The 26,021-nt window shown below is 42.9% G+C and overlaps 1 protein-coding gene across 2 annotated transcripts; it reads left to right on the plus strand.

The window, feature by feature from the left end:
* Nucleotides 1-186: 186 nt before the first annotated feature.
* On the plus strand, nucleotides 187-14,400 carry LOC136541767 (kinesin-like protein KIN-4A). Of its 2 annotated transcripts, XR_010780463.1 has the most exons (26): nucleotides 187-1,039; nucleotides 2,318-2,464; nucleotides 2,886-3,035; nucleotides 3,166-3,422; nucleotides 3,678-3,865; nucleotides 4,049-4,173; nucleotides 4,442-4,478; nucleotides 4,654-4,745; nucleotides 4,873-4,983; nucleotides 5,064-5,174; nucleotides 5,400-5,493; nucleotides 5,652-5,764; nucleotides 10,228-10,323; nucleotides 10,435-10,542; nucleotides 10,620-10,736; nucleotides 10,850-10,930; nucleotides 11,265-11,336; nucleotides 11,606-11,699; nucleotides 11,794-11,825; nucleotides 11,902-11,999; nucleotides 12,085-12,180; nucleotides 12,391-12,612; nucleotides 12,952-13,108; nucleotides 13,342-13,497; nucleotides 13,583-13,880; nucleotides 14,105-14,400. XR_010780463.1 is itself a non-coding variant. In XM_066533852.1 (25 exons), the coding sequence occupies exons 1-25, from the start codon at nucleotides 917-919 to the stop codon at nucleotides 13,802-13,804; spliced, it is 3,099 nt and encodes a 1,032-aa protein (XP_066389949.1). In that variant the 5' UTR covers nucleotides 187-916; the 3' UTR covers nucleotides 13,805-14,400. The 2 variants fall into 2 exon arrangements, 1 of the variants encoding a protein (XP_066389949.1); XM_066533852.1 differs by having other exon boundaries at nucleotides 13,583-14,400.
* Nucleotides 14,401-26,021: the final 11,621 nt, after the last annotated feature.

Below are 26,021 nucleotides of genomic sequence, written 5' to 3' on the forward strand. Positions count from 1 at the left end.
GTGGTAGGGTGGGGCTTGGGTCACTAACAACCAAGAAGATGCCACGTCCTTGTTGCAGCGGACGAGCAGTGAGAACCAGTCTCACCGCAGCTGCAGCTGCAGCTGCAGGCAGTGATTATCACTCGCTCGCTGGTCGCTGCACTTGCACTCACTCACTCACCTTCGCCGGAAAAGGAGGAAAGGAAATAAAATACTCCAAGGCAAGGCAAGAGAGCGGCAGGGGCACCCCACAGCTCTCCCTCCACCTACACACACTCAGCTCCCTCACCTTGGCTTGCTTTGTCCTCCGTCTCCGTCTCCGTCTCCGTCTCCATTTCCACCCACCACCAAACACCAGGCCAAAGGATCCCCCCTCCTCTCGCCCCGCGCTCGCCTCGCCTGCCGTCCCAACTAAGAGCACCAGCACAGCAGGGAGGGGGAATCATCAGGGCAGCAAGATCCGAGCAGGAGGGGCAAGCAGCATTTGTAGCCTCAGCTCAATTGCCGCAGCTGCGGTTGGATTGGATCGGCGGCAAGGCAAGGTGGTGGTGGTGGTAGTTGCAGAAGTGACGGTGAAGTTTTCCTCGTTCGCTGCTTCACCTAGGTCTGGCCAGCCGAGCCGCCTGAGGCTACCAACATCTCCAGCTCCATCTCTATCTACCCTGCACGAACAGAGAGAGGCAGGCGGCGGCGGAGGAGGATTGATCCATTCATTCATCCAGCCATCTATCCATCCATCCGTCCGTCGGTGGTGGTGGACTGTTGGTAGTGGCTGCTGTTACTCGCCACTCACCATCCACCTCCTTTAGTCCTTTGCTTCACTCCTCCTCTTCCTATCCTCCCCTGTCTTATTGCCCTCCCTGTTCTTGGTGCTGCTTGCATTGAGAGAAAGAGATATAGAAAGTGGTCGCTAATTGAATGGTCGTCAGTGGGCACGATGACCATGGAGCATGGCGAGGATTGCTGCGTCAAGGTGGCGGTCCACGTGCGCCCGCTCATCGGCGACGAAAAGCTGCAGGGCTGTAAGGACTGCGTCGCCGTCGTGCCGGGCAAACCACAGGTACCATCAGTTCTGCCATTTTTGGACTGCGAATTCTTGTTTCGTTGCTGGGGATGGATGAATTCTGAATTCTTTGGGTGTTTCTGGCCCTGTCTGTCTCTTCCTGCGGCCATTCCTTGTTTATCTGTATCTGCATGACCCAATTCAGACTGTGGATTGACTGACTCCTGCCAATCAGTATTTTTAGAAATCTGCCTGTCCTGGTATTTTCCCCTGTTTTCTAGTACAATTTTCAGAGACATTTTGACACTGTCTTGCAGAGTTTCAGGATGTTTTTTTTTTCCTATTCTATCTTGCACCGGTGAGAGTCTGTTTCGCCAACAAGAGCACAGCAGAGCAGAGATAAACTGACCATGTCGAAACCTTCCCCCCATTCTTGGAAAAATCAAGATCTCTCTTCTCTCTATATATAGGAGTATATGTGAAAAAATCAAGGAGGAATGGAATCTAGGTTGCTTCTTCCGTTCTTCTCTCTGAGTAGCCTCTGACAGAGATGCCCAGAATTTCTCTTCTTTCTTTTCATTAATTCAGTTTTAGGAAGAAGAAAAAAAAGTGTCGGCAGGGCCAAATCTTGCACATTTTTGGTGCGAACTTGTGCCCAATCTTGCTCATGTTCTTGTTTTCCTTTGTCTAGCTAGGCAGGAGTCCTGTCAGCATCGCGCAGTAATATTAAATCATAACTCTGATTTGTCATTATTTTTTTGGCCAACTTTTGTTGATCAGACTCTCCACATCTCTCCACCATTGCTTGCTTCCTTTTTTTTCTTCACCAAAATTTAATCATTTTTTAGGAAAAAAAAGTGTTATACTTACTAATCCTCCGGTAAGTGGATGAGTAACCATGAGATCTGTTGGATCAGACTTTTACACTTGTTTTGGGTTCTCTAGATGCTCTCTCTATTTCCAGCTGCCAGCCAGCCAGGCAGCCTTGTTACACCGTACCTTTCTTTCTTGGGTTTCCTCACGATACCAATGATGATGATCTCTCTGTTGTTTTTTAACAATCGTTTTTGGCTGATGCATTTTGTGGTGAAGATGAAAAGGAACTTTCATTCCTTGCCTCCCATACCCATACCCATACCAATGATGATGATGATATGCAGCACATGCATGTGTCATGTGTGGCCTTCCATGACTTTGTTGCTTTTACCAACTGGGTTTCTGTCTACACTACTAGTCTACTACTACTACAGTATGCTCATGCTCATCATCATTAGATAGACAGGCTGACATTTGATTTGACCACCATTTTTGTGTATTTTGTTTTCCATCGTGCAGGTCCAGATCGGCAGCCATTCCTTCACCTTCGACCATGTTTACGGCAGCACCGGAACGCCGTCGGCGGCCATGTTCGACGAGTGCGTCGCGCCGCTGGTCGACGGCCTCTTCCAGGGGTACAACGCTACCGTGCTCGCCTACGGCCAGGTTCGTATCCTTCTATCTATCTTCTTCGTCGACCACCGCATGCCCTGCCCTCGGTCGGTCCTCCCCTCCCTCAATCATTTGGCTCGCATCCCATGTGCCATTGATACCGCCAAAGAGCTGAAAAGCTTGGACCACCGAGTTGGGGCCTAGCACACGGCAAAAGCCAGCAGCACAACATGTGGTCTGGTGCTGGGCCTGGGATGGAGCACCAATTACCTGCTTCTTCTTTTTTTCTCCAGCTGTTTGTGACACGATGATGATGGGGTCGACTGTGTCTCTGTGCTCCTAGAACCCCCAAATGCTCATCATTTCAGTTTCAGCCCTGTTTGGATATATAGAGGGCATTTGGATCCTAATCAATCCATCAAATCATGATGCTTAGCTTTAATACATTTTTTTTTCTTCATTTTGTCCTCACCAGACCGGATCAGGGAAGACGTATACCATGGGGACTGCCTGCAAGGAGGGATCGCATATGGGGATCATCCCACGAGCCATGGCTGCACTGTTTGACAAGATTGAGAACCTGAAAAGCCAAGTGGAGTTTCAGTTACGCATATCGTTCATCGAGGTACAAGAATCGTTCCATATTCTTGCATGTGAATAAAATGTCAAATCTGTTCTATTGAGATCTTATATGTGGAACTTTGTTTTTTGTTAATGTAATATGTGGAACCCTGCTGTGCATATGTTTTTCGCAGATTCTGAAAGAAGAGGTGAGGGATCTGCTTGACCCTACTGCTGCTACTGTGGGCAAAGTTGAGAATGGCAATGGGCACGCAAAACTGTCTGTGCCAGGGAAACCCCCTGTGCAGATCCGAGAGGCATCAAATGGAGTCATAACGCTAGCTGGATCGACTGAAGTGCATGTCAGCACTCAGAAGGAAATGACTGCATGCCTTGAACAAGGTTCCCTGAGTCGCGCAACTGGAAGTACCAACATGAACAACCAGTCAAGGTTGGCCACATCATCCTAACCTGACTTTATCTTTGTACAATGGATGGAGAATATTTACCAATTATAATGAATGACAATAAGCAGATCATTAAGCCTGTCAAATTCATAATTGATGCATGAGAAGTTGTAATTTATTGCTTTTTATGTTTACCTTGGTGTTCCATGTGTTAAGATTAAGAACATTCCTTGATATTCTATTATCATTATGATGCTTGTTTTCAATGAACCTTATGCTCTGGTTTCACCATGTAATAGTCGTTCCCATGCCATCTTCACAATCACATTGGAGCAGATGCGCAAAACAGATCCCATCATGACTGCAGATGGAATGCCTATTGAAGAGATGAATGAAGACTATCTCTGTGCCAAACTGCATTTAGTAGATCTTGCTGGATCAGAACGGGCTAAGAGAACGGGTTCAGATGGCCTGCGCTTCAAGGAAGGCATGCTTGCTTCTTGTTTATCCAAACTCTTATCCTACATTTTTTCTTTTTTTTTTCTCGAAAACGCAGGAGAGCTGCGCTTCATTATACTAAGAAGAAAATACGGGACAAGAACCCAAACACCCACACACACACTCTACACACACCAAACTAATTAAAGGCTATTTATACTTTGTCATATAGGTGTTCACATCAACCGAGGACTTCTCGCTCTCGGCAATGTCATAAGTGCTCTTGGAGATGAGAAAAAAAGGAAAGAAGGTGCTCACGTTCCTTATCGGGACAGCAAACTCACTCGTCTTTTGCAGGTATAATTTTTGGTCACCTATAAATACAAGAAAGTTATTGATTTCATTGAGCACTTTATAGTAGTGTTCAGAAAAATAGCTATGCTCAACTCATTTTTACTCTTTCAGCAGTTAATATTTTCCAACCTAATAGAAACCTATTGATATTTTCGTCTCCAGCGTGTTCATGGAATTCATATTACTACATGCTATTGATATTTTCATCCGTAGTGTGTTCAAGGAATTCATATTACTGACTACTCCTGTATCATCTGCTTTGTCTATACAGGACTCCCTAGGTGGAAATAGCAAGACTGTCATGATAGGTAATTTATCTTGTCAGAGATTGCTCCATTTTCTTTCCTTCTACCTAGAATTTGCTAATATAAGTGGCATTGAAAATAGCAGTCCAAGAATATTTGTTTCACTACAAAAAAGACTTAAAAAAGTGTTGCTTCAGCTTACACTCGCCTGACATTAATATATCTTTTTCTCCTGCAGCTTGCATAAGTCCAGCAGATATTAATGCTGAAGAGACATTAAACACTTTGAAATATGCTAACCGGGCACGTAATATCCAAAATAAACCAATTGTGAGTCTGTTACTTCTTGTCTCTTCAGAAACCTAATTGACATGTTCTTAGTTGTTTCTTATCCAGGATGTATCTTGATTTCTCTTCTCATTCAATGTCTGATGTGTTGATGAAACTGAATTTTCAGGTCAATAGAAATCCTGTTGCTGATGAGATGAAAAGAATGCGCCAGCAGATTGAATATTTGCAAGCAGAGCTTGTTTCGGCTCGAGGAGGAGTCGCATCAGATGATGTTCAGGTAAATATCCTCAACAAACTTAGACTGTAAAAGACATCCAATAGCAATAAGAATCATAATAACAAGACTTCAATTTTCAGGGTCTCAAAGAGAGGATTTCATGGCTTGAACAAACAAATGAAGACCTTTGCAGGGAACTATATGATATTCGCAGCCGGTCTCAGAATGATCCATGTGAACCTGAAATACAAGTATGCCACAGAGTCCTTGTGCACTCTTTTGTATGTTGAACATTTAGGCAACCACATGACTTGCACCTCTTGTTCTTTGATGATAAGTTTTATCCCCTCACTTGTAGACAGAGAGAAACAATGACTTAACAAAGCGCCTACTAGACATTTGTTTTCTCCACGGAATTTCTCTCAAGTCACATAGTGCTTGAGCTAGACCATAACAAATTCTGCTCTTTGTTCCAGAGAACTTTAAATGGCTTTACCAAAAGCGAAGGGCTCAAAAGAAGCTTGCAAAGCACAGATCCATTTGATGTCCCGATGACTGACTCAGTAAGAGGTAATTTCTTGGTACCTCTATGATTTCTTCATCATAGTATTCAGAGGTATTGCTTCCTTTTCACCATGGCTCTTAGCATCAAGGAGATACCATTAACATGTTCTTTGTGTAGTTATATTGATTTCTGCATATCCATCGATGTCCCCTTCCTGCTGCAGGCAACCCTAAGGATATTGAAGATGAAGTAGCTAAAGAATGGGAACACACAATGCTGCAGGATAGCTTGGGCAAGGAGTTGAATGAATTAAACCGACAACTTGAGCAAAAGGAGGTATTGGATATCTAACAATAAGAATTATGTTCATGATTGTAAATTTCTAGTCAATGTACATTTCGTTAAAGGTCCTTGTGCTTCTTATTGCAATATATTTTTAGCATTGTTTCTGTTCTCAACATAGCAGGTCCTAAGCCCTGGTAAAGGAGGAGGGTTGTGATAGGCGTGGCGAGCCAACGTTAAATCTAGCCATTCTAATGGAGATGAAACTCGAAAGAAAACCGTTGGGGCGTAGCCCTCTTAGCGACGCGCCATACTGGAACCCGGGTATGGTGTTAAATGGGCAAGGGCCGGGTCAGCACCCCCTTGATGACACGCCGTGTCGCGATCTGGGTATGGTGTCAAGTGAGCAAGGATCGGGTCGTCGCTTCCTTAGTGGCGCACTACATTGGCGCACGGGGTAGTAAAAAATGAGTAAGGGTCTTCACATCTGAGTCGACGGGTGCGAAGGGTAAGGAAGCTAGTCGAACCAACTAGGATCTATTTAGGTAGTTGAAATGTAGGGTCGCTTACAGGTAGGGATGAAAACGGATCGGATACGGACGGATATCACCAATATTACATTTGTTTTTATATTTCTGTCCGGATTCGGATTCGAATACGGATAGTGTCAACTATGTCGGATAGGATACGATTAGATATCGACATCATAAATATGCGATTTGAGTATTCGGATACGGATACGGTATCGGATGTTGGATATTCGGACTCGGATATAGACAGATCTCAACCCCTCTAAACGGATTTGGTTTCGAATACGGTCGGAAAATATCCGTACCGTTTTCATCCCTACTTACAGGTAAGTTAAGAGAATTAGTTGATACCGCGACTAGGAGGCGTGTAATTATATTATGTGTTCAAGAGACTAAATGGAAGGGTTAGAAGGCGAAGGAGGTGGACAATACATGTTTCAAGCTTTGGTACACAGGTACAGTCGCGAATAGAAATGGAGTAGGAGTTTTGATTGATAAGAGCCTCAAGATTGGTGTGGTGGGAGTGAGAAGGCAAGGAGATAGGATTATCTTAGTCAAGCTTGTCGTTGGTGATATGGTCTTAAACGTAATTAGTGCGTATGCCCCCAAGTAGGCCTCGACGAGAGTGCTAAGAGACAGTTCTGGAAAGACTTTGATGACCTGATTAGAGCTATACCTAGTAGTGAGAAGATTTTTATAGGAGGAGATTTTAATGGGCATGTAGGTACTACAAGCGTAGGTTTTGAGGCAGTTCATGGAGGTTTTGGGTATGGTAATAGGAATCAGGAGGGGGGGAAGTTCTGGACTTCACGGTAGCTTTTGACCTGATGATAGCCAATACTTTCTTTAGAAAGAGAGAATCTCATCTAGTGACCTTCAGTAGCAGACAACACTCTAGCTAGATTGACTTTGTCCTCGCAAGAAGAAAGGACAAACAAGTATGCTTGGGTTGCAAGGTGATACCAGGGGAGTGTGTTGTTTCTCAACATAAGATTTTGGTGGCAGACTTTCATTTTCAGGTGCGTGCCCGTAGGGATAAACAAGCTAAGATTGAAAGAACAAAGTGGTAGAAACTGAAAGAGGAGACGTCAGAGGTATTCAGGGAAAGAGTTATCAAAGAGACCTCTTGGAAGGAAGGAAGGTGGCCTTAGAGGTGTGTGGAGTAACCAAAAGAAGTGGAGGCGAGGCTAAAGATACTTGGTGATGGAACGAGGAAGTCCAAAGGGCTATTAAGGAGAAGAAAGAATGTTATAAACACATGTGCCATGACAGGAGTATGGACAACATAGAGAAGTATAAGGTGGCAAAGAAGACTGCAAAGCGAGCTGTAAGTGTGGCAAAGGATAGAGCGTATAAGGATCTTTACCAACATTTGAGTACGAAGGAAGGAGAGAAGCACATCTATAGGATGGCTAGGGTTCATGAGAGAAAGACAATGGACTTCAATTAAGTTAAGTGCATTAAGGATGAAAGGGAACACTCTTGGTGAAGGAGGATGAGATCCGACATCGATGGCAAGAGTATTTTGATAAATTGTTCAATGGTGAGAATACGGATACAACCTTTCAGTTGGATGACTCTTTTGATGACACCAATAGGCGCTTTGTGCGGAGAATCCAAGAATCTGATGTCGGAGACGTTGAAAAGGATGAAAGGAGGTAAGGCGATGGGATCGGATGGTATCCCAATCGAGGTGTGGAGATGCTTCGGGGACATAGCTATAGTATGGCTAACCAAGCTGTTCAACCATATTTTTCGATTGAATAAGATGCCTGACTAGTGGAGGAGAAGTATATTGGTACCGATCTACAAGAATAAAGGGGATATTCAAAGTTGTACTAATTACCGGGGAATTAAGTTGATGAGCCATATTATGAAGCTATGGGAGAGAGTTATTAAGCATCGCTTGAGAACAATAACGCGGGTCTCTATGAATCAATTTGGTTTCATGCCCGTAAAATCAACCATGGAAGCTATTTTCTTAATAAGACAAGTTATATAATGGTATAGGGAGAAGAAGGAGGACCTACACATGTTTATTGACTTGGAGAAAGCTTATGATAAAATACCAATGAATGTTATGTGGTGGGCTTTGGATAAACATAAAGTCCCAACGAAGTACGTCGGGCTCATAAAGGACATGTACAACAATATTGTGACTAGTGTTCGAATAAGTGATGGAGACACGGATGACTTCCCGATTAGGATAGAACTACATCAAGAGTCAGCTTTGAGCTCTTATCTGTTTACCTTAGTGATGGATGAGGTCACAAGGAACATACAAGGGGACATCCCTTGGTGTATGCTTTTCGCGGACGATTTAGTGCTAGTTGATGAAAGCCGGATAGGAGTGAATCAGAAACTGGAGTTATGGCGGAAGACTTTGGAGTCCAAAGGTTTTAGACTCAGTAGAACTAAAACTGAGTATATGAGATGTGACTTCGGTACTACTACTCGGGAGGAGGAAGATAGTAATTAGGAAGGTCAAGTAGTGCCTAGGAAGGATACATTTCGATATTTAGGATCAATGCTACAGAGAGACGGGGATATTGATGAAGATATTAGCCATAGAATCAAAGCAGGGTGGATGAAGTGGCGCCAATCATCTGGTGTCCTTTTTGACAAAAGGGTACCACAGAAGCTAAAAGGCAAGTTTTATAGGACGGTGATTAGACCTGCTATATTGTATGGTGCAGAATGTTGGCCTACGAAAAGACGACATGTTCAACAGATAAGTGTCACGGAAATGCGTATGTTGCGTTGGATTTGCGGTCATACAAGAAGGGATCGAGTTTGGAACGATGATATACGTGATAGATTAGGGGTAGCACCAATTGAAGAAAAGCTTATCCAACACCGGTTGGGATGGTTTGGACATGTCTAATAGAGACCTCCAGAGGCACCAGTGCGTAGTTGAATCCTAAGCGAGGATAGTAACCTGAAGAGAGGTAGAGGAAGACCGAAGTTGACTTGGGTAGATGCAATAAAATGAGACTTGAAAGGATGGAATATACCCAAAGACTTAGCTTTAGATAGGAGTGCTTGGAAAACAGCTATTCACGTGCCTGAACCTTGATTGCTTCTGCTGGGTTTCAACTCTAGCGTACCCCAACTTGTTTGGGACTTAAAGGCTTTGTTGTTGTTGTTGTTGTTGTTCTGGAGGACTATGTTCACCTCCACATTACCACATATTGTGCCATCGTGTTGTGTATATAATAAAAGAACTTGGTCAATTTCAAGTAGAAGAGGAATCAAACTAGAGGTGGGGGTGTAAATTCACACATCCAACCAACATGTTGCACTCTCGTGTATGATCCTATAGCATCTGACAGCTGTAGGGTTCCTATCTGACCAGTAAAGCAAAAGATTGAAGGCTGAAAGTACAAAGTCAATTTCTTAGAAGTACAAACTCTTAGGATTGATAGTCATTATAGTGCCAGACTTCTCTTTGTTTTGTTTAGGCTGGGTGCTTTTATGCAGAGGCTGGAAGTGAGTTCATGATTATTGTATCAACTCGATGTAATAATTGTGAATTAATAAAATCCTTCCTTTATCAATTTTTTTAGAAATAAAATAATAAGGAATTACACTAATGTATTCATCTAAAATGTTACGCTTACAATGGTTCTGTAAACGTGCAACACTCTGACTTTGAAAGGCATCATTAACTGCACCATTTTTATTCTTGTAAGTTACTCCCTTTGGACTACGACCAGTTTATAAGTTGCAGTTTGACATGCACTGTTTCTCAAGTTACACTTTGACAATTAATTCATTTTATATTATATTGTTTATCATTATAAGATTATGATTATTGGATCGCAAATTTGATTACAAATCTAATTGCATCAACTATGTATTACAATAGTTAAAAATTATTGGCCAAATGTTGGGTCAATGATTGTAAAGTTTGAATCTAGGTTGTAAAACTGAAGTTAATTGTTGTGGTTTCCAAGAAACTTACCTAGATTTATCAAACGCCTGCAGTCTGAGATGAAAATGTACGGATGTGATACGGTTGCACTTAAGCAGCACTTCGGAAAGAAACTTATGGAGCTTGAAGAAGAGAAAAGGGCAGTACAGGTCTGTTAAATTATTTTATTGTACTATAGAAGATCACAACGGAGTGGTATGTTGCTAGACCATGCAAATGAATACTTTTGATCTTACAAAGGAAATTCTGAATAATTTCAGCAAGAGAGGGACAGATTGTTGGCTGAAGTTGAAAGCCTAAATGCTGATGGCCAAACGTATAAACTCCGAGATGCGCAGCTGCAGAAACTAAAATCCCTTGAATCCCAGGTGAATAGCATTTCACATTGCATTTGAAAATTTTTACCTTCTTTGATACTTCTTACTCAACACAATATTGTCTTCAGATTCTAGACCTAAAGAAAAAGCAGGAGAACCAAGTTCAGCTTTTGAAGGAAAAGCAAAAGAGCGATGAAGCTGCTAAGAAACTGCAAGAAGAAATTCATTTTATAAAAGCGCAAAAGGTTCCCTTCCTTTTCTCATCTCTTCTATAATTTTGATTTGTCACTTGTCTCATTCTTCATACATGATAATAATATGAACTCATTTGCATTAATCCAATTATTGATGTTGTCAGGTTCAACTACAACACAAAATTAAACAGGAAGCGGAACAGTTCAGGCAATGGAAAGCTACCCGTGAGAAGGAACTTCTTCAGGTATGAACTATCAATTTTAGTTATTATTGTATACAACCTCATGTATAGTATTCACCAGAACTACTATATGCGAGGTTTTATACTATAATAGTAGTCACCAAAACTAAATGCAAAATGATAATTCAGAAATGTATAATCGATCAACACAAGATTGAGGTTAAACTGATGACCATATGTACTTGCTGATCCATGCTCGTATTTATTTCCTACCGCCCGCTTTAATCTCCAGTAGTTATATAATTATTCAGGCTTTTGACTTAAATTTTTAATAGTTGAAGTAAGACCATTTTAAGAAGCAAGATTCACTAATTCTGCCAATTTGTTCTATAAACAGTTACACAAAGAGGGACGGAGAAATGAGTATGAACGCCACAAGCTTCAAGCACTTAATCAGCGGCAGAAATTGGTCAGTTTCTTTCCTAAAGTGATGACAAAAGAAATGTTGTTCTATGAAAATTACAAAAGAAAACAAATGAATAAAAAAAGCTTATTACATATTAGGCACTAGCCAATATTTTTACAGTACCTTTTTCCCACAAAACAGCTTCCTTCTAAACACTTTCCTTTAATTTTTCAAATTTTCAATTCTTTTATTCTAAAGCTCCCTTCTAAAACATTTTCATTTTGCATTTCAATTTATTCTAACTGCTAGAGTCGACAAAATTTTGTTTGCAGGTTTTGCAAAGGAAGACTGAAGAGGCTGCTATGGCTACCAAAAGGCTAAAAGAGATACTAGAAGCTAGGAAATCTTCTGCCCGTGACAGTTCTGGTACCTTTCTCTGCATCGTGACATTATGTATTTGTGTATAATAAAAATAGTTTCAATCTAATGGTTCCACTGTTCTCCTTCCCTCTAAACATAGCTGTCACTAATGGTACATCTCCAGGCTCTAACGTAAGATTATCCATACCTAACGTTCTTAAGTTTATTTACACAATTTATACCTAAAGCCATTCTTGATATAACACAGATGAGTGAGAGATCGCTGCAAAAATGGTTTGATCAAGAGCTTGAAGTTATGGTGCATGTGCATGAAGTCCGAAATGAATACGAAAAACAAAGCCAACTGTATGTAACTCTTATTTTTGCTGTCATTATATGGACTTATAGGCTTTATGGATTTTTCACCGGAAGCTTTTTTTTGTTATTGAAGGCGCGCTGCACATGGTGAGGAGCTTGCCATTTTGAAACAAGACGATATACGAGCTGGTGGATCTAGCCCCCAAAGAGGGAAGAATGGAAACACTAGGTGATTGTTATCTCCTCTTTTGTTTGATACTAGGTATCCATTGCTTGTATTTAATTCGCATAAGGAAAAACAGTATACCCATTACACATAGCAAGATGTCCAATGCAGTCCTCTAATACGCTTTGAACATATTTAATCTGCTTCTTATCTTAAGTGACAATTAGGGTATCCAAATACTAATGCATTTTTTACTGCATTTTTATTTCTCAGGACAAATACCTTGTCACCAAATGCAAGACAAGCTAGGATAGCATCACTTGAGAGCATGGTGACAATCTCTTCAAATACTCTTGTTGCAATGGCTTCTCAACTCTCAGAAGCTGAAGAAAGAGAGCGTGCCTTCTCTGGCCGAAGTCGTTGGAATCAATTGCGGTCAATGGGGGAGGCAAAGAGCTTACTGCAGTATATCTTTAATGTTGCTGCTGATGCAAGGTTATGTTTTTGTTTTTTTTTTGTTTTGGTTCTTCATTTCATATTATGACATGACCTATCCCTCTCGAAGTTCTCAACTACTAAAGTTTGGAACTAAAAAATCGTCCCTTAAAAAAGAAATAGATGAAAATCCATTACACTGATGCTTTTTCTTAGAATCTGATACCACTTCAAAGTAGAATGGTTACCTGTTCTCTTAATTTTGTTTGACACCTATTGGGGGAAAAGACTCAACCACGGGAAGATGCCCATGGCTGTTTTGCAAAGCCAAGTTCTTGCCATACTTTTGCCTTAAAAAAATCAGTGATAATCCTCTAAAATGTTAAAATATTGTTTCAGATGCCAAGTAAGGGAGAAGGAAGTGGAGATCAAGGAAATGAAGGAACAAATGACAGAGCTTGTGGGCATTCTTCGACACAGTGAATCATGCAGAAGAGAAATGGAAAAGCAGCTCAAGCAAAGAGAACAGACAGCTCCAATGGCCACTACACCTCCGGTATGATTTCTCCCAGCATCGTGCATGATTTTAACCAATGTTGACGTGCAATCAATATGTACAGTTTAAGCAGGAGAAAATCATTGCTTGTCCTAGGATACAATGATATATAAACGATTCACTTTGACCTTAACAATGTAATATATAAACGATTCATTTTGACCTTAACAATATAATAAATAAAAAGCAAAAATGAACATATGACATTAAAGCTACTAATTTCACTGTTACAGAAAAGTGGAAATGGCACGGCAAAGCACTCTGCTGATGACCCCAACACACCACTGTCCCCTGTTGCCGTTCCTGCACAGAAGCAGCTTAAGTATTCTGCTGGTATTGTAAATAGCCCCAGCAAAGGGATTGCTGCGATAAAAAAAGAGCAACTTAAGGTATCTACTAGTATCATATTGTATCTCATCATCATTGTTGCCATCTGTCGCTATTTAATACCTTCATTGACAATTTTTAATGCAGATGGTTCCTATTGCACAGTTGTCTGTGGGGAGGAAAGTTTCAATAGCAGGGCAATCAGGAAAGCTCTGGAGGTGGAAAAGGAGCCATCACCAGTGGCTGCTGCAGTTCAAGTGGAAGTGGCAGAAGCCATGGAACTTGTCTGAGATGATCCGAAACAGTGATGAAACAATCACGAGGATTAGGCCCAGACCTCAACTTCTTCCACATAAACCTCATAAGTGATGTGAAAGGGACTTATTTTTGTCTCAACATGAACTGACACGGTTTGCAAACCTACACAGCTAACTACCTGCACAAGGTAACAAAGCAGTTAATACTCCATGAGATCTCCTTCGTGCTTGTTTTTACTGGGCCACGGGATCGACAAGTATGTGTTGATTGGGTGGCTGTTGTCTATGGATGTAAATTCGTGCGTATAAAGTGAGATGTCAACGTAGAGAAAAAAAGTAGTTAGTGGGTGAGTGAGCAGAGTGAATGGGCATTCTTTCATGCAAATACTGAGCACAATGCTTAATGTTTCAGCCTTCTCTGACGGTGACATGTCGATAGTTGGTGTTCGTCTTCATAAAGGAATCTGTCAAAGGAAGGCGCCTTGTAAAGTCTTTCTTGTGCTGTTGTGTGATAGATTTGTGTGAAGGGTATTAACCGAAAGTTGAATGCTTTTTGTGCTCGAGTGATAGTCTATTTTCCCCTTCTTCTTTTGTTTGTTGATACTAAAGATGAGAGAAGTCAAGTGACATTAATTTGGTTTTGCTAGGAGTATTGTGATGTAATGCAGAGACTTGTTCCCCTATATCAATCCACCCTTTTAATCTATATATTGTGGACTACGGATTGCTGACCAAATGTGAAATCAGGACTTTCATCTTCATGTGCAATGTACCTCTAAAATTGCAGCCAGAAAGCAGCAGCTCTGTTTCTTGCATCATGTACATATATATGTAACATGTTTTCCATGGCTCATCCAACAAATAAGATAATTGTTCGCTAGTCGAGATGTATCAAAACCTTGGAAGTGTTAGAATTGGCCAACTCATTCTATTCCAGGCCCAAAGGGGCAAATATACATGTGTGTACATATGCAAAGAACCCCTCCAAGTAGAGGGAAAATACAAAGTATATCTATACATCTAACACCCCCCTCAAACTCATGGTGGATCTACAACACTGAGTTTGGAGAGCAAGAATCTATGATGGGTCCGTGTCTGTGCCTTGATGAAGAAATCGGCTAGCTGAACCTCTGAAGGCATGTGGTGGAGGGACACAACCTGATCACGCACCTGCGATCTCATGTAGGAAGCACCAACGCCAATGTGTTTGGTGAGCTCATGCTTGACCGGGTCCCGAGCAATACTGATCGCACCGGTGCTGTCAGTAGAGAGAGGAGTGGGTGTAGTGGCAGGCACACCAAAATCCTCAATAAGTCATCTCCTACCTCTCCCCCTCTGCCACCTCCTCCTATCTCTCCATCTCCGCCACCTCCTCCTACCTCTCCACCACCAGTCTCTCCTCCACCATCACCGTTGCGTCCTTCCCGTGAGATCACACACTACTACACTCGTCATCCACGCCCTGCACCGCCACTTGACTCTTCCCTGTCCGTCCTTGGACCTCATCTTGAGTCTCGTCCTCGCTATGCTCTTCATGACCACAGTACGCTTCGCCCTCCCGATCACCTTGGCTTCATTGCTGCCATTTTGGCTGAGCCCGAGACCTATCGGGAAGCTGTTGCTCACCAAGAGTGGCAGCATGCTATGGCTGAGGAGATTGCTGCCCTTGAGCGTACTGGCACATGGGATCTTGTTCCTTTACCACTTCATGTCACTCCTATCACTTGCAAGTTGGTGTACAAGGTAAAGATCCGCTCGGATGGCTCTCTTGAGAGCTACAAGGCTCGTCTTGTGGCATGCGGCTTCCAACAGGAGCAAGGTCGTGACTATGAGGAGACCTTCGCTCCTGTCGCTCACATGACTACTGTTCGGACTCTACTTGCAGTTGCTTCTGTTTGTCAGTGGTCAATTTCTCAGTTGGATGTCAAGAATGCCTTCCTCAATGGTGAGCTCCGTGAGGAAGTCTATATGTAGCCACCTCTAGGGTACTCCGTTCTGGATGGGATGGTTTGTCGGTTGCATTGTTCCCTCTATGGTCTTATGCAAGCTCCTCGTGCTTGGTTCGAGCGTTTCTCCTCTGTTGTCACTGTTGTCACCGATGCTGGCTTCAAGCCTAGTGACCATGATCCTTCTCTCTTCGTTCACACTACTCCTCATAGTCGCACACTCCTCTATGTCGATGACATGATCATTACAGGTGATGACTCTCAGTACATTGCCTTTGTGAAGCAACGTCTCAATGAGACAATCCTCATGTCTAATTTAGGTCCTCTTCGTTACTTCCTTGGTCTTGAGGTCACCTCCACATCTGATAGTATTTTTCTCTCTCAGGAGAAGTACACTCAGGACCTCCTTTCTCGTGCTGCTCTCACTGATCACCGCATTGTTGACACTCCTATGGAGCTTAGTGTTCACCTCCGACCCACTGATGGTGCACCACTTGCTGATCCCACTCGCTATCGTCAGCTTGTTGGGAGCCTTGTCTATCTTGGGATCACCCGTCCTGATATTACTCACTCTGTTCATATCTTCAGTCAGTTTGTCTCAGCTCCTACCCAGCTCCGCTATGCTCACTTACTTCGTGTTCTGCGGTACCTTCATGAAACCATCTCCCACCGCCTTTTCTTCCCTCGCTCTAGTTCTCTCAAGCTTTAGGCGTACTCTGACGTGACCTGGGCAAGTGATCCCACTGATTGCTACTCTCTCTCAGCTTATTGTGTTTTCCTTGGCTCCTTCTTAATTGCCTGGAAAACCAAGAAGCAGACTGCATCCTATGAGGAAAACAGCCGTAGAAACTGCCTCAACCCAGAAATGAGGAGCAAGTGCAGAAGAGATCAAGAGAGCACGAGCAGTCTGAAGAATAAGACGATGCTTGCGCTCAGAAACACTATTCTAAGCATGAGCTCTGATACCATGTTAGAATTGGCCAACTCATTCTATTCCAGGATCAAAGGGGCAAATATACATATGTGTACATATGCAAAGAACCCCTCCAAATAGAGGAAAAATACAAAGTACATCTATACATCTAACAGGAGGATGGTCCATCCTTTAGCTTTGCCGACACCTTCAATGTATTTTACTGCCCAACATGTAATGTTTGACCTCCTAACTCATATGTGGTGTTCTGTGCAAGGCAAGTTCAAGCAAATTCTTGGGAGTACTTTTTACCACCTATCAGTTACAATTTGAATGCAAAGAATGAGGTGTTTCTAAGATTTTGTTGGTAGCATTTATGCTAAACTGTGCTGCTAATAGCTAGGTATACTTTATGTAGCGACGGGGCAGGGATTCAGTCATGGCCATGCGATGCTTTGCTTATACCTAATAGTGACTTTGCCTTATACAGAATTACACATGTCGAAAGAAATAAAATGACCATAGGTGTAGGAGGAGCACCCATTGTAGTCTAGCTAGTTAGGATACTCAGCTCTCACACCCGACGCGTTAAGAGACTACCGGCTTGCTCATGGACGTTATCACCATAGCTTGGACGGCTCCTGCCATTCACCCACTTTGCCGGTATGGGCGGGATAACATGGCCACCGATGTCCTTTAACTACCTGCAAAACAACTTAACGGCGTCACCAATTTTCCTTTGGCTGGTTAGAAAAGTGGTTTGGAGTTTTTTTTAAAAATAATAAACATCTGAATTAACCTAAAATCCATTTAAATTAGAAAATACAAAATTGGTACTATTTTTTCCAGGGAGATTGTGTATCTTTTATCCATATTTCTGTTGTTTTAAATTGCTTGTAGTCACGCTTGTTATTTATTTAAATTATTGTTTTGCGCTCTAGTTTATATTGATGGCATCGCTGCTTGATTGCATGATGTTTAAGGCGCTCCTTTGTAGTGCTAGCCATGCAATGCCAAAATAAGATCTATATATGTGGTCGATAGTGGCATCAGTGAGGGTTGGTATTGACTTTCACATATTTCTAGGTACTCATAGTGACGGATATCTAGACCCGTGCATAATCATCAAGTTTAAAGACAGAACTAAGTAGGTACTCTCTCCATATTCCTAAAGAAAGTTGTTTTGGACATCAACACGATCTCCAAAAATAACTTTGACCGCTACTTTTTGCTATAAAATATTTGTAAAATATAGTCAATATATACTTTTATAAAACTACATTTCGAGATGACTCTACTTGCATTACTTTTATATTTTCAAATTCAACCCAAAAAAATTTATTTATAGTCAAAGTTTAAAATATTTGACTTAAGATAACCTCAAAACGACTTTCTTTAGGAACGTGGAGGGAGTAAAAGCAAGGCCGATGGAGCCATCACGATACCAAAACTGCATAAAAAGATGCCCAATTTCACACGTGAAGCGCTCGAATACCCCCTATCAAACTCTCAAATACTTGGGACAGATGTAGTGCGCTTGCCCGAGCTAGTACAAACCTTAGGGTTTGTTTGGAACCATGGAAAATTTCTCTATTCCTACATACTTCTTTGAAATTAAATTAATTCCTGTGGATTTTTTGCATGATTTTTTTGTGACATACATATATTCCTGACATACCCTTAGTGTCTTGTGTACTATCCCATCTGAGACCTAGTGTGCGATATTAAATTTTACTTGATGGTGGTACGAAATACCGACACATAGTCTACCAGATCCTCTTGGTCGGTACCTAGATTTGATACAGTGCAGAATGATTATTTAAATAAATGATGAGCAAATACGTTTCAAAACTAACTCACCCAATAGGTAACATTTTTGGAAAAAATGGTACTAGTAGTTACAAATTTTGAGATATTAAATCAGTCTTTTCCTATTACTAGCAAATATACTCGTGTGTTGTAACGGGAGTCCTTTTTTCTTGAGAGTCCAAGAACAGACGCGGGGCTTAGGGTTTGTTTGGTTTATAACCACAACTTGCCACGCCATAGTTTTTAATGTAATTGTGTGGTTCACGGTCATAACTGCGATGTGCCACACTTTCTTAGCATAAGCATGTGTATTTGTAAAAAAAAAAGAAAAAACTTATCTGGAATCCTGGATCACGCCTCCAGCCCTCCACGAAAGGCCTACGTGAGGCGGCCCACTTGGCAAGTGCACGAAAGGACCAGGAAACGAACACCCTGGTCACCCCATGCAGCAGTTACACACGCGCAGATTCAGACTGCCCGCGCCCCACGCGTAGCCAGACTCTGAGTAGGCGTAACTTTCCTGGTTCCCCTGATCTAAGTGGTCATAGGGCCGCCGGACTCCCTGACAGCCTGGTGGGCAGAGGCAGAGACGTAGAATCGCAGAGATGTGGTGAGTATGATCTAATCTCTCGTGCTATTCGTCTTGTTTAGAAAAATATTGCCAACATCACAAATAATAAAATATTTAATTATTTAGCCTCATGTTTTTTTTAATATTTGTGCAGTTACGAAGAGAAACTCGAATATTACATCTCTTTTTGAAAAGCATGCAACAAAGAAGGCGGTGGTTGATGCTGCAACTTCTAATCGTTTCTCTAATCCGGTTGAACCTGTGGTGGAAGAGCAGACTCGTGAGAGAGTAATTGAGAAAATTATAAATCCTAAGCCATCGCCGCCACCACCACCGCCACAAACCATCTTCACTGCCACCGGTTTATGACATCGATTGCCTTCCACATGATCCAGGTGAAAGACAGCCCATTTTGAGATATCCTGTTCATGATCAAGATGCAATTCGAAGAGCATATATTGCAGCTCAAGAGAGATACATTGGCTTTAAGAATCCCAAGGTATATTATTCTTGATACACAAATGAGTTATCCGAGTGTTTGCAAAGAAGGGAGCAAGATATTCTTAATGCAATATCAGTTATTAATGTGGCAAAGAAAAGAATGCAAGAATTGAGGTCTGATGGTTGGGATAATTTTCTTGAGAGGGTCACCTCATTTTGTGATAAACATGATGTTGATGTTCCTGCTATGGATGATGATTATGTTCCTTGTGGAAAATCAGCTAGGAAAGCTCGTACCCGAAAGTAAACCAATGATGACCACTTCAGAAGAGAAGTATATATTGGTGTCATTGATCAAATAAGTCAAGAATTTAATAATCGATTTGACAAGATTAATATGGAGTTGTTGTCTTGTATGGCGGCCTTCAATCCTTCTAATTCATTTGATTCTTTTGATGCACAAAAGCTACGCAGACTAGCTGAGTTCTGCCTAATGGAGTTCTCAAATAATAATTTGCTCAAACTTGAATTGCAGCTGCATAGTTATATTGATGATATGAGACAGAATAATAGCTTCAAAGGTCTAGAAAATATTGTTTATCTCTCAGTTAAGCTTGTTAAAACAAAGAGGCACAAAGTGAATGATATGGTTTATGAGCTTCTCAAATTGGTATTGCTTCTACCCGTGGCAACGACAAATGTTGAAAGGGTATTTTCTGCAATGGTTTTAGTGAAAACAAAGTTACAAAATAAGATGCGAGATAGCCTTTTGGATGATTGTCTAGTCACTTCCATTGAGCGGGATATTTTCTTTCAAGTTGATGAAGATGATATAATCAAGACATTTATGTCCCTTCGAAAGCGCCGAACAAAATCGGCAGCAAAAAAAATTGTAAGTCTGGTATTCTATTATGCCTATATTTCAATTAGGTATGGCTTTTGAACTATTTATATTGTATTTAGTGGATGGCTTCAACTTAATCCATGAATTTGAGCCTTATTGTGTTACTTAGTGCATATATACCAAATTACGTTATCAATTTTATAATTATTATCAAATTGGTAAAATGGATTTACCGAATTGTATATGAAATTTTTTGGATGGCATACCCTAAGCTAAAATCCTAGATTCGCCATTGACTGTTTCCACATGTTATAGTCTCATTTTCTTGCCAAACTTTGCCGCAAGTGTAGCTTCTATTTTGCTCACCGTACTTTGATCATGTTTGGCTCAGCTTGTGCATGCCCATCGTGCAGTGCGTCTATGGCGTGAGTCGTGGTAAAAAAACAGGACTCTAGTTAAAATCCCATGGCCTGTGGCCTGATGCGAGGAGGAAATCAACGCAACCAGGACGTGTTTGTATGATTGTCGCATTCTGCAACTGAGAATCTACTTTTTAGCGGTTTCAAACAGGATATATCGGTGGCAATCAAACTACGGCACAAACCAAGCCTAAAAGTATCTTCGTGTCAAGATTCTTTATTGAACTATAATGCAATTTAGTTATTGTAGTGCGCAATCAAGATGATCATCAAGCACTTTAAAATTGCTTTGACCTAATCATTTATAACATTTCATCTTGTACTGTTCCACGGCTGAGGTGAGACAAAAAAGGAAATCAAGTATTTATGTATCAACCTAGATTTCTCGAATCGATGCAGCTCAAAGGAGAATCAAATATAATTTTTTGTTTTATATCATGTAAAGCATATGGTGTCTCGGTATGTGGTCTCTCTTCTGTTATTGGAGACCTGGGTTCAGGTCTTGCGGCATGAAGTTTTAGGCGCATTTTTCATAGGCTAGATGTTTTTGTCACTGGGATTACCAAGTTCCAAGGAGCAGACGAGACGGAACGCATGCGAGCAGCCGTAAAAATACGGATGGAAACCGAACTGGAAAAGGAATTCGAACCCGGACTGAAAAAGAAATTCAGAGGAGGCAGAAAAAAAGTACGGCAGAAATTTTGTCTCTTTATTATTAGGTATAGATATAGTTTTTTAGGAAATAGAAAAACCAAATTTATCCAGCTTTAATAGTTCAAGGCGTCCGAAATCTAATTTTGTACTTTAAAGCTGAAAATCAGACGTACATGTAAGTTGGAGAATGGAAAACTATAGTGTAAATTGAAGGGTGAAAAATAGCCTTTGTCTAAAACAAATATATGCAACATATACTTCTAACGTCGCACCGGACTAGCATGATCGATTGATTGTCTTTCTGCCCTCGAGACGACGTATCCACAAAAAAACATAGCGTGGGTCCGCACGTCGATGCATCATACCATACGTGTGCGTCTTCTATTCTTGTTTAGTACGCATTGCACCGATCGAATAACTATAAACAATCCCGTCGTGCTCCTCTCTTTCGAGTACCAGCCAGCACTATCTGGTCGTGGTGTCGGCTTGGATGTCCAACACGTGTTCGCTACGTGTTCCATTCTTGACGCCACGTCGCCACCTCGCTTTGCACCTTATATATTATACTACAGTTTACAAAGCTTGTCGCCGCATCCCACCAGCACTTGTCTCGCAGCACGGAGTCGGAGTGGCACGGAGGGGGAGGGAGCACTACTCGATTCAGGCTATTTTTCGAGTGTCTGTGGTATTTGGCAAAGCTCTAAATATACTCGGTAAAAACTTTGTCGAGTGCCATACTCGGTAAAGAGCAGTTGGTAAAGAATCCGTCGGCAAAGGTTTTTTTGTCGAGTGTCACATATCGGACACTCGCTAAAGCCTTTGTCGAGTGTTACGTCAGCACTCGGCAAAAAAAATTCGACGTCAACTCTGACGGCCTCTTTCCCGAGTGCCACCTCAGTGGCACTCGGCAAAGAATTTTTTCTTTTTTTTTGAAAATTCTTTGCCGAGTGCCATACTCTTGCACTCGGACAAATTTTTTTTTCTTTTTTTAAAAAAATCTTTGCCGAGTGCCATGGCTCTGGCACTCGGCAAAGCTGGGAAATTGGGTCTCTGCTTCCCAACTTTGCCGAGTGCCATGGTCACGGCACTCGGCAAAGCCCTCTTTGCCGAGTGTGGCACTCGACAAAGAGGGAAAAAATGCTATTTTTTGGTTTTTTGCTTTCTATCAGCACAAATAAAGAAATCACATATATATCAACACACAGCACATGATATATCACATACACATCCATATTCCATCACATACACATCCATAACCCATCACATACGCATCCACCATCCATAATACATCACATACAAATTCATTGTCCATAATTCATCACATACATTCGCATCATCCATGACAATATCCATCACAATATATATATGTCTCTAGTAGTAGTCCAACATAAGGCTAAGTCTAACACAAGTCTATGCAACATGAAAAGAAACAAATAAACGGTACCTACTGCCAGCCTCTCCACCCGGAGTGTGAACTGCCATCTTGAGGAGGGCCAGTTGTCCACCCGGCCTGTGGAGAAGGGCCACCTTGAGGAGTCGGGTTCGAACCCGCCGACTGTTGCTGCACAAAGGAGAAGTGAATTCATGAGTATCTACAAGAGGGCCGCACAAGCTAAAGGAATAAACAACCATACATACTCACCGGAGTCCCTACAGGAGGAGGAGGAGCCACAACTGGAGCGAGCAGCGACTGGGGCACGACCACACCTGGCAAGGCATGAAGGCTCGCCATGAAGCTGAACATGTCCTGCAGCCTCTACGCCTCGGCCACCCTCTGGGCTTGTACAGCCTCCATCTCCAGCCGATGGGCCTCCGCCTAGGCTGCTTGCTGGGCCTCCAACCTCCGCAAGTCGGCCTGCAACATTCCACCCGCAATATTTAAACAATGCAAAGGCAAGGTAGATGTGTAAAAGTAATGAACGACGAATAAAACAGTACTAACCTAGAGTTCCGTCATCTACTGCTGTGAGCTCTGCTGCCGAGAGCATATGGGGAGGGAGGAGCTCGTGCTCCTTGCTCGAATCTCGGCGAGGTTGGGAACATAGGCGGAGTCGACTGTGCTGTCCGCCATCCAGTACCAACCGTGCTGCTTCCCTCCTCCCATTCTCATCAGGAGGTCTATGTCTAGGGGCTGGGTGGCCGGATCGAAGTCCTCCCCATGGCGCTCGTAGGCCGCCGAGGTGTACTCGCTAAGCTTGCTGTGGACGCTCGTGTTGGTGTATGCCTCGGGCCCGTCCACCGGGTTGTAGGTGACTTCCAGGGCCGTCGCCTTGCCCTTGTGTGCCAGGGCGTACGCCATGAACTCGTTGCATTCCTGGCCTTGGTGCGCCTGGGACTGCGAGGAAAACACAAAGATAATTACAAGTAATGAGAATTGGGTGTTAGAATAAATAAATAAAGATGAAAACACAAAGAAGATTACCCAGTCTGGGCATACGCGCTGAGGCTCCGGTTGCCTTGGTGGTGTGGCGCCCCACCCATCTACAGGCGGCAGTCTCGACGGATGTTGTGCTTCTCCACCCACTCCTCCGAGAGCCACCTGTCCACAATGGCCTCCCAGCAGAGGCGGTGTCGGGCGCACCAATCAGGACATTGTTGCATGCCATCAAGTTATTGATATATCAGAAGATGAAATAAAGCCTACCTATTCTTCATGGAAGGAGTCAGTATTAATGTTTCGTACTTACCGAGAGGTACTGCTCATTGGTGAGCGTCCTAGTCCTGGCATCGTCCTTCCTCACCACCTAACCAAGGACGTCGGCGTTGTAGTTGATGATGCACTGGAGCCGCGTCTCGTGGTATAGGTCCGAGAGTCGGGACCTATAGACCTTGTCCTACACTCGCGCCGCCCGGTCCTCAAACCCTTCGTCGCACCAAAAGAAGTCCTGCATACAGACATCATGTATCGTTTCATTATTTCAAGAACGACCAATGAATGCGTAGTATTGATCAATTTAGTGCAATGAAGACTCACCCAGAACTCGGCCTTGATCCACGCCACAACGGTGCCGAACTTGCTGTCCTCGGCGGCGTAGAAGTGGTCCCACGTCCAGGGCAGTGAAGTCACCGAGGCGTAGGTGACCATGCCAGGGTAGTGCTGCCGAATCAGAAGGCCTAGGGTGCCATTGATGTGCCGGCCCATTCCGGACACAACTTCCCAGTTGCTGCAAGAGTCATTAAGAAGAATTGTTAGTCTCCAGTTCGATTTTCAACATGTCATATGAAATAGTAGTGAAATAATACTTACTTGTCGCCGCTGGGTTGAATCACCGGGCACCGGTGAAGTGGGATCGGCTGCACCGGGAGCTACGAGGGCCCGCGCAAGTAGACTTCCGACGAGGTAGAGCCAGAGGCAGTGCAAGTGGAACCCCCTGCTGTCGCTATCACCACCTCCTCATGGTCCGACAAGTCAGAGGAAGTGCCACCCCCTCCTATGTGCAGGCCCATCGCTTGGTCGTCCTTGTCCACCGATGGGGTGGTAGCCGGCTGCACCCTCGTCCTTGGACAGCCACGGGGGCGGCCGCTCCTCTTCCTCCTCGTCGACGGCTCCAGCAAGGGGTCCTCCTTAGCGTGGGGTGGTGAGCACTCCCTCATGTAGAGGGAGTTCACCCCCCGATGGACCTGCCTTCCATCCGGCATTTTGTTGAGTGCCTACAATTTCAAAGAGTAAACCAATTTGCATAGTTAAATTACAAGTACTTATAAAGAGATGCAAAATGAACGAAACATAATTGCAATAATAATAATAATATAGTATTACATGAATTAGAAATATTCTTCACGATCGGCAGCGGCTGGATCATAGGTGTCGTCATCACTATCAATATTGTCGAGTAAATCGGGCTCATCTCCATTGTTGTCATCATTGTCATCGCCTAACTGTAATCGCTCAAGCATTTGTAAGTCCTTAGCATTTTGCACCTCTTCTCCGTCATCCTCATCTCCATCGTCCTGATCAATGTCATTGTCTACTTCCATGCCCATCAGCGAAAACATGTTTATGTCAAACCTCCCTTCTAGCCTCTCTGGTTGATAGAACTCCCGTGTGTTTGGGTCAAGTTGTAATCCTCATCGTTTGGGACAGGCAGTTTACCGTGTGGCGATACCAAGTGCATAAGGTACCAACTGATAAGATTGGGGTCTTTTTGGCATGCCCATGGGAGATAATAAACTTGCGTGGCCTGTTGAGCCACAATATAGACATCCTCTCCTTGATAGATAGAATCCTGTCGAATTTCGACTTGTCCAATCTCAGCGGCTGTTCTCGTGACATTAGGATCGAACCAATGGCATTTGAATATGACTTGATTAGGAGCTTTGCGACACTCAAAATTGAGCTCGTATATTTCTTCTACTATGCCGTAGTAGTCGCGCTCATCGGTGCCGGGCGTACGAACTCCGGTATTCGTGGTTTTCCGATTGGGCCGACTCCGCTCGTAGTTTCTTGTGTGAAAGCGATAGCCATTCACATCATAAACGGTGAATGACTTGACCTTGTAGGCGAAGCCTTTGGCGAGCCCTTTCAACTCAGCATCCATTTCCGCATCCTTGTGGGCCTACAAGGTGAGGCCGGATAGATCGTTACATTACTCGCTCGTAGGAGCAAAGTGGGATGTCAAAGATTGAACGAGGTAAATTGGATGGTACCTTCGTATCGAACCAGGATATGAAATCAGGCACACCATCCTTGAGAAGACTATCTTCTTCTTGAGGGGAAGGAGCCTTGTTCCCT

The sequence above is a fragment of the Miscanthus floridulus genome, chromosome 3 (genome assembly GCF_019320115.1).
Source record: "Miscanthus floridulus cultivar M001 chromosome 3, ASM1932011v1, whole genome shotgun sequence".
Taxonomy (NCBI): Eukaryota; Viridiplantae; Streptophyta; class Magnoliopsida; order Poales; family Poaceae; genus Miscanthus; species Miscanthus floridulus.

What these genes read in the sequence shown, in the direction of transcription:
- LOC136541767 (XM_066533852.1), top strand. Translation starts at nt 917, where the DNA reads ATGACCATGGAGCATGGCGAGGATTGCTGCGTCAAGGTGGCGGTCCAC. An exon ending in TAGCAAGACTGTCATGATAG is followed by an intron (nt 4,479 to 4,653) that starts GTAATTTATCTT and finishes TTTCTCCTGCAG; the next exon opens with CTTGCATAAGTCCAGCAGAT. An exon ending in ATTTTATAAAAGCGCAAAAG is followed by an intron (nt 10,737 to 10,849) that starts GTTCCCTTCCTT and finishes TGATGTTGTCAG; the next exon opens with GTTCAACTACAACACAAAAT.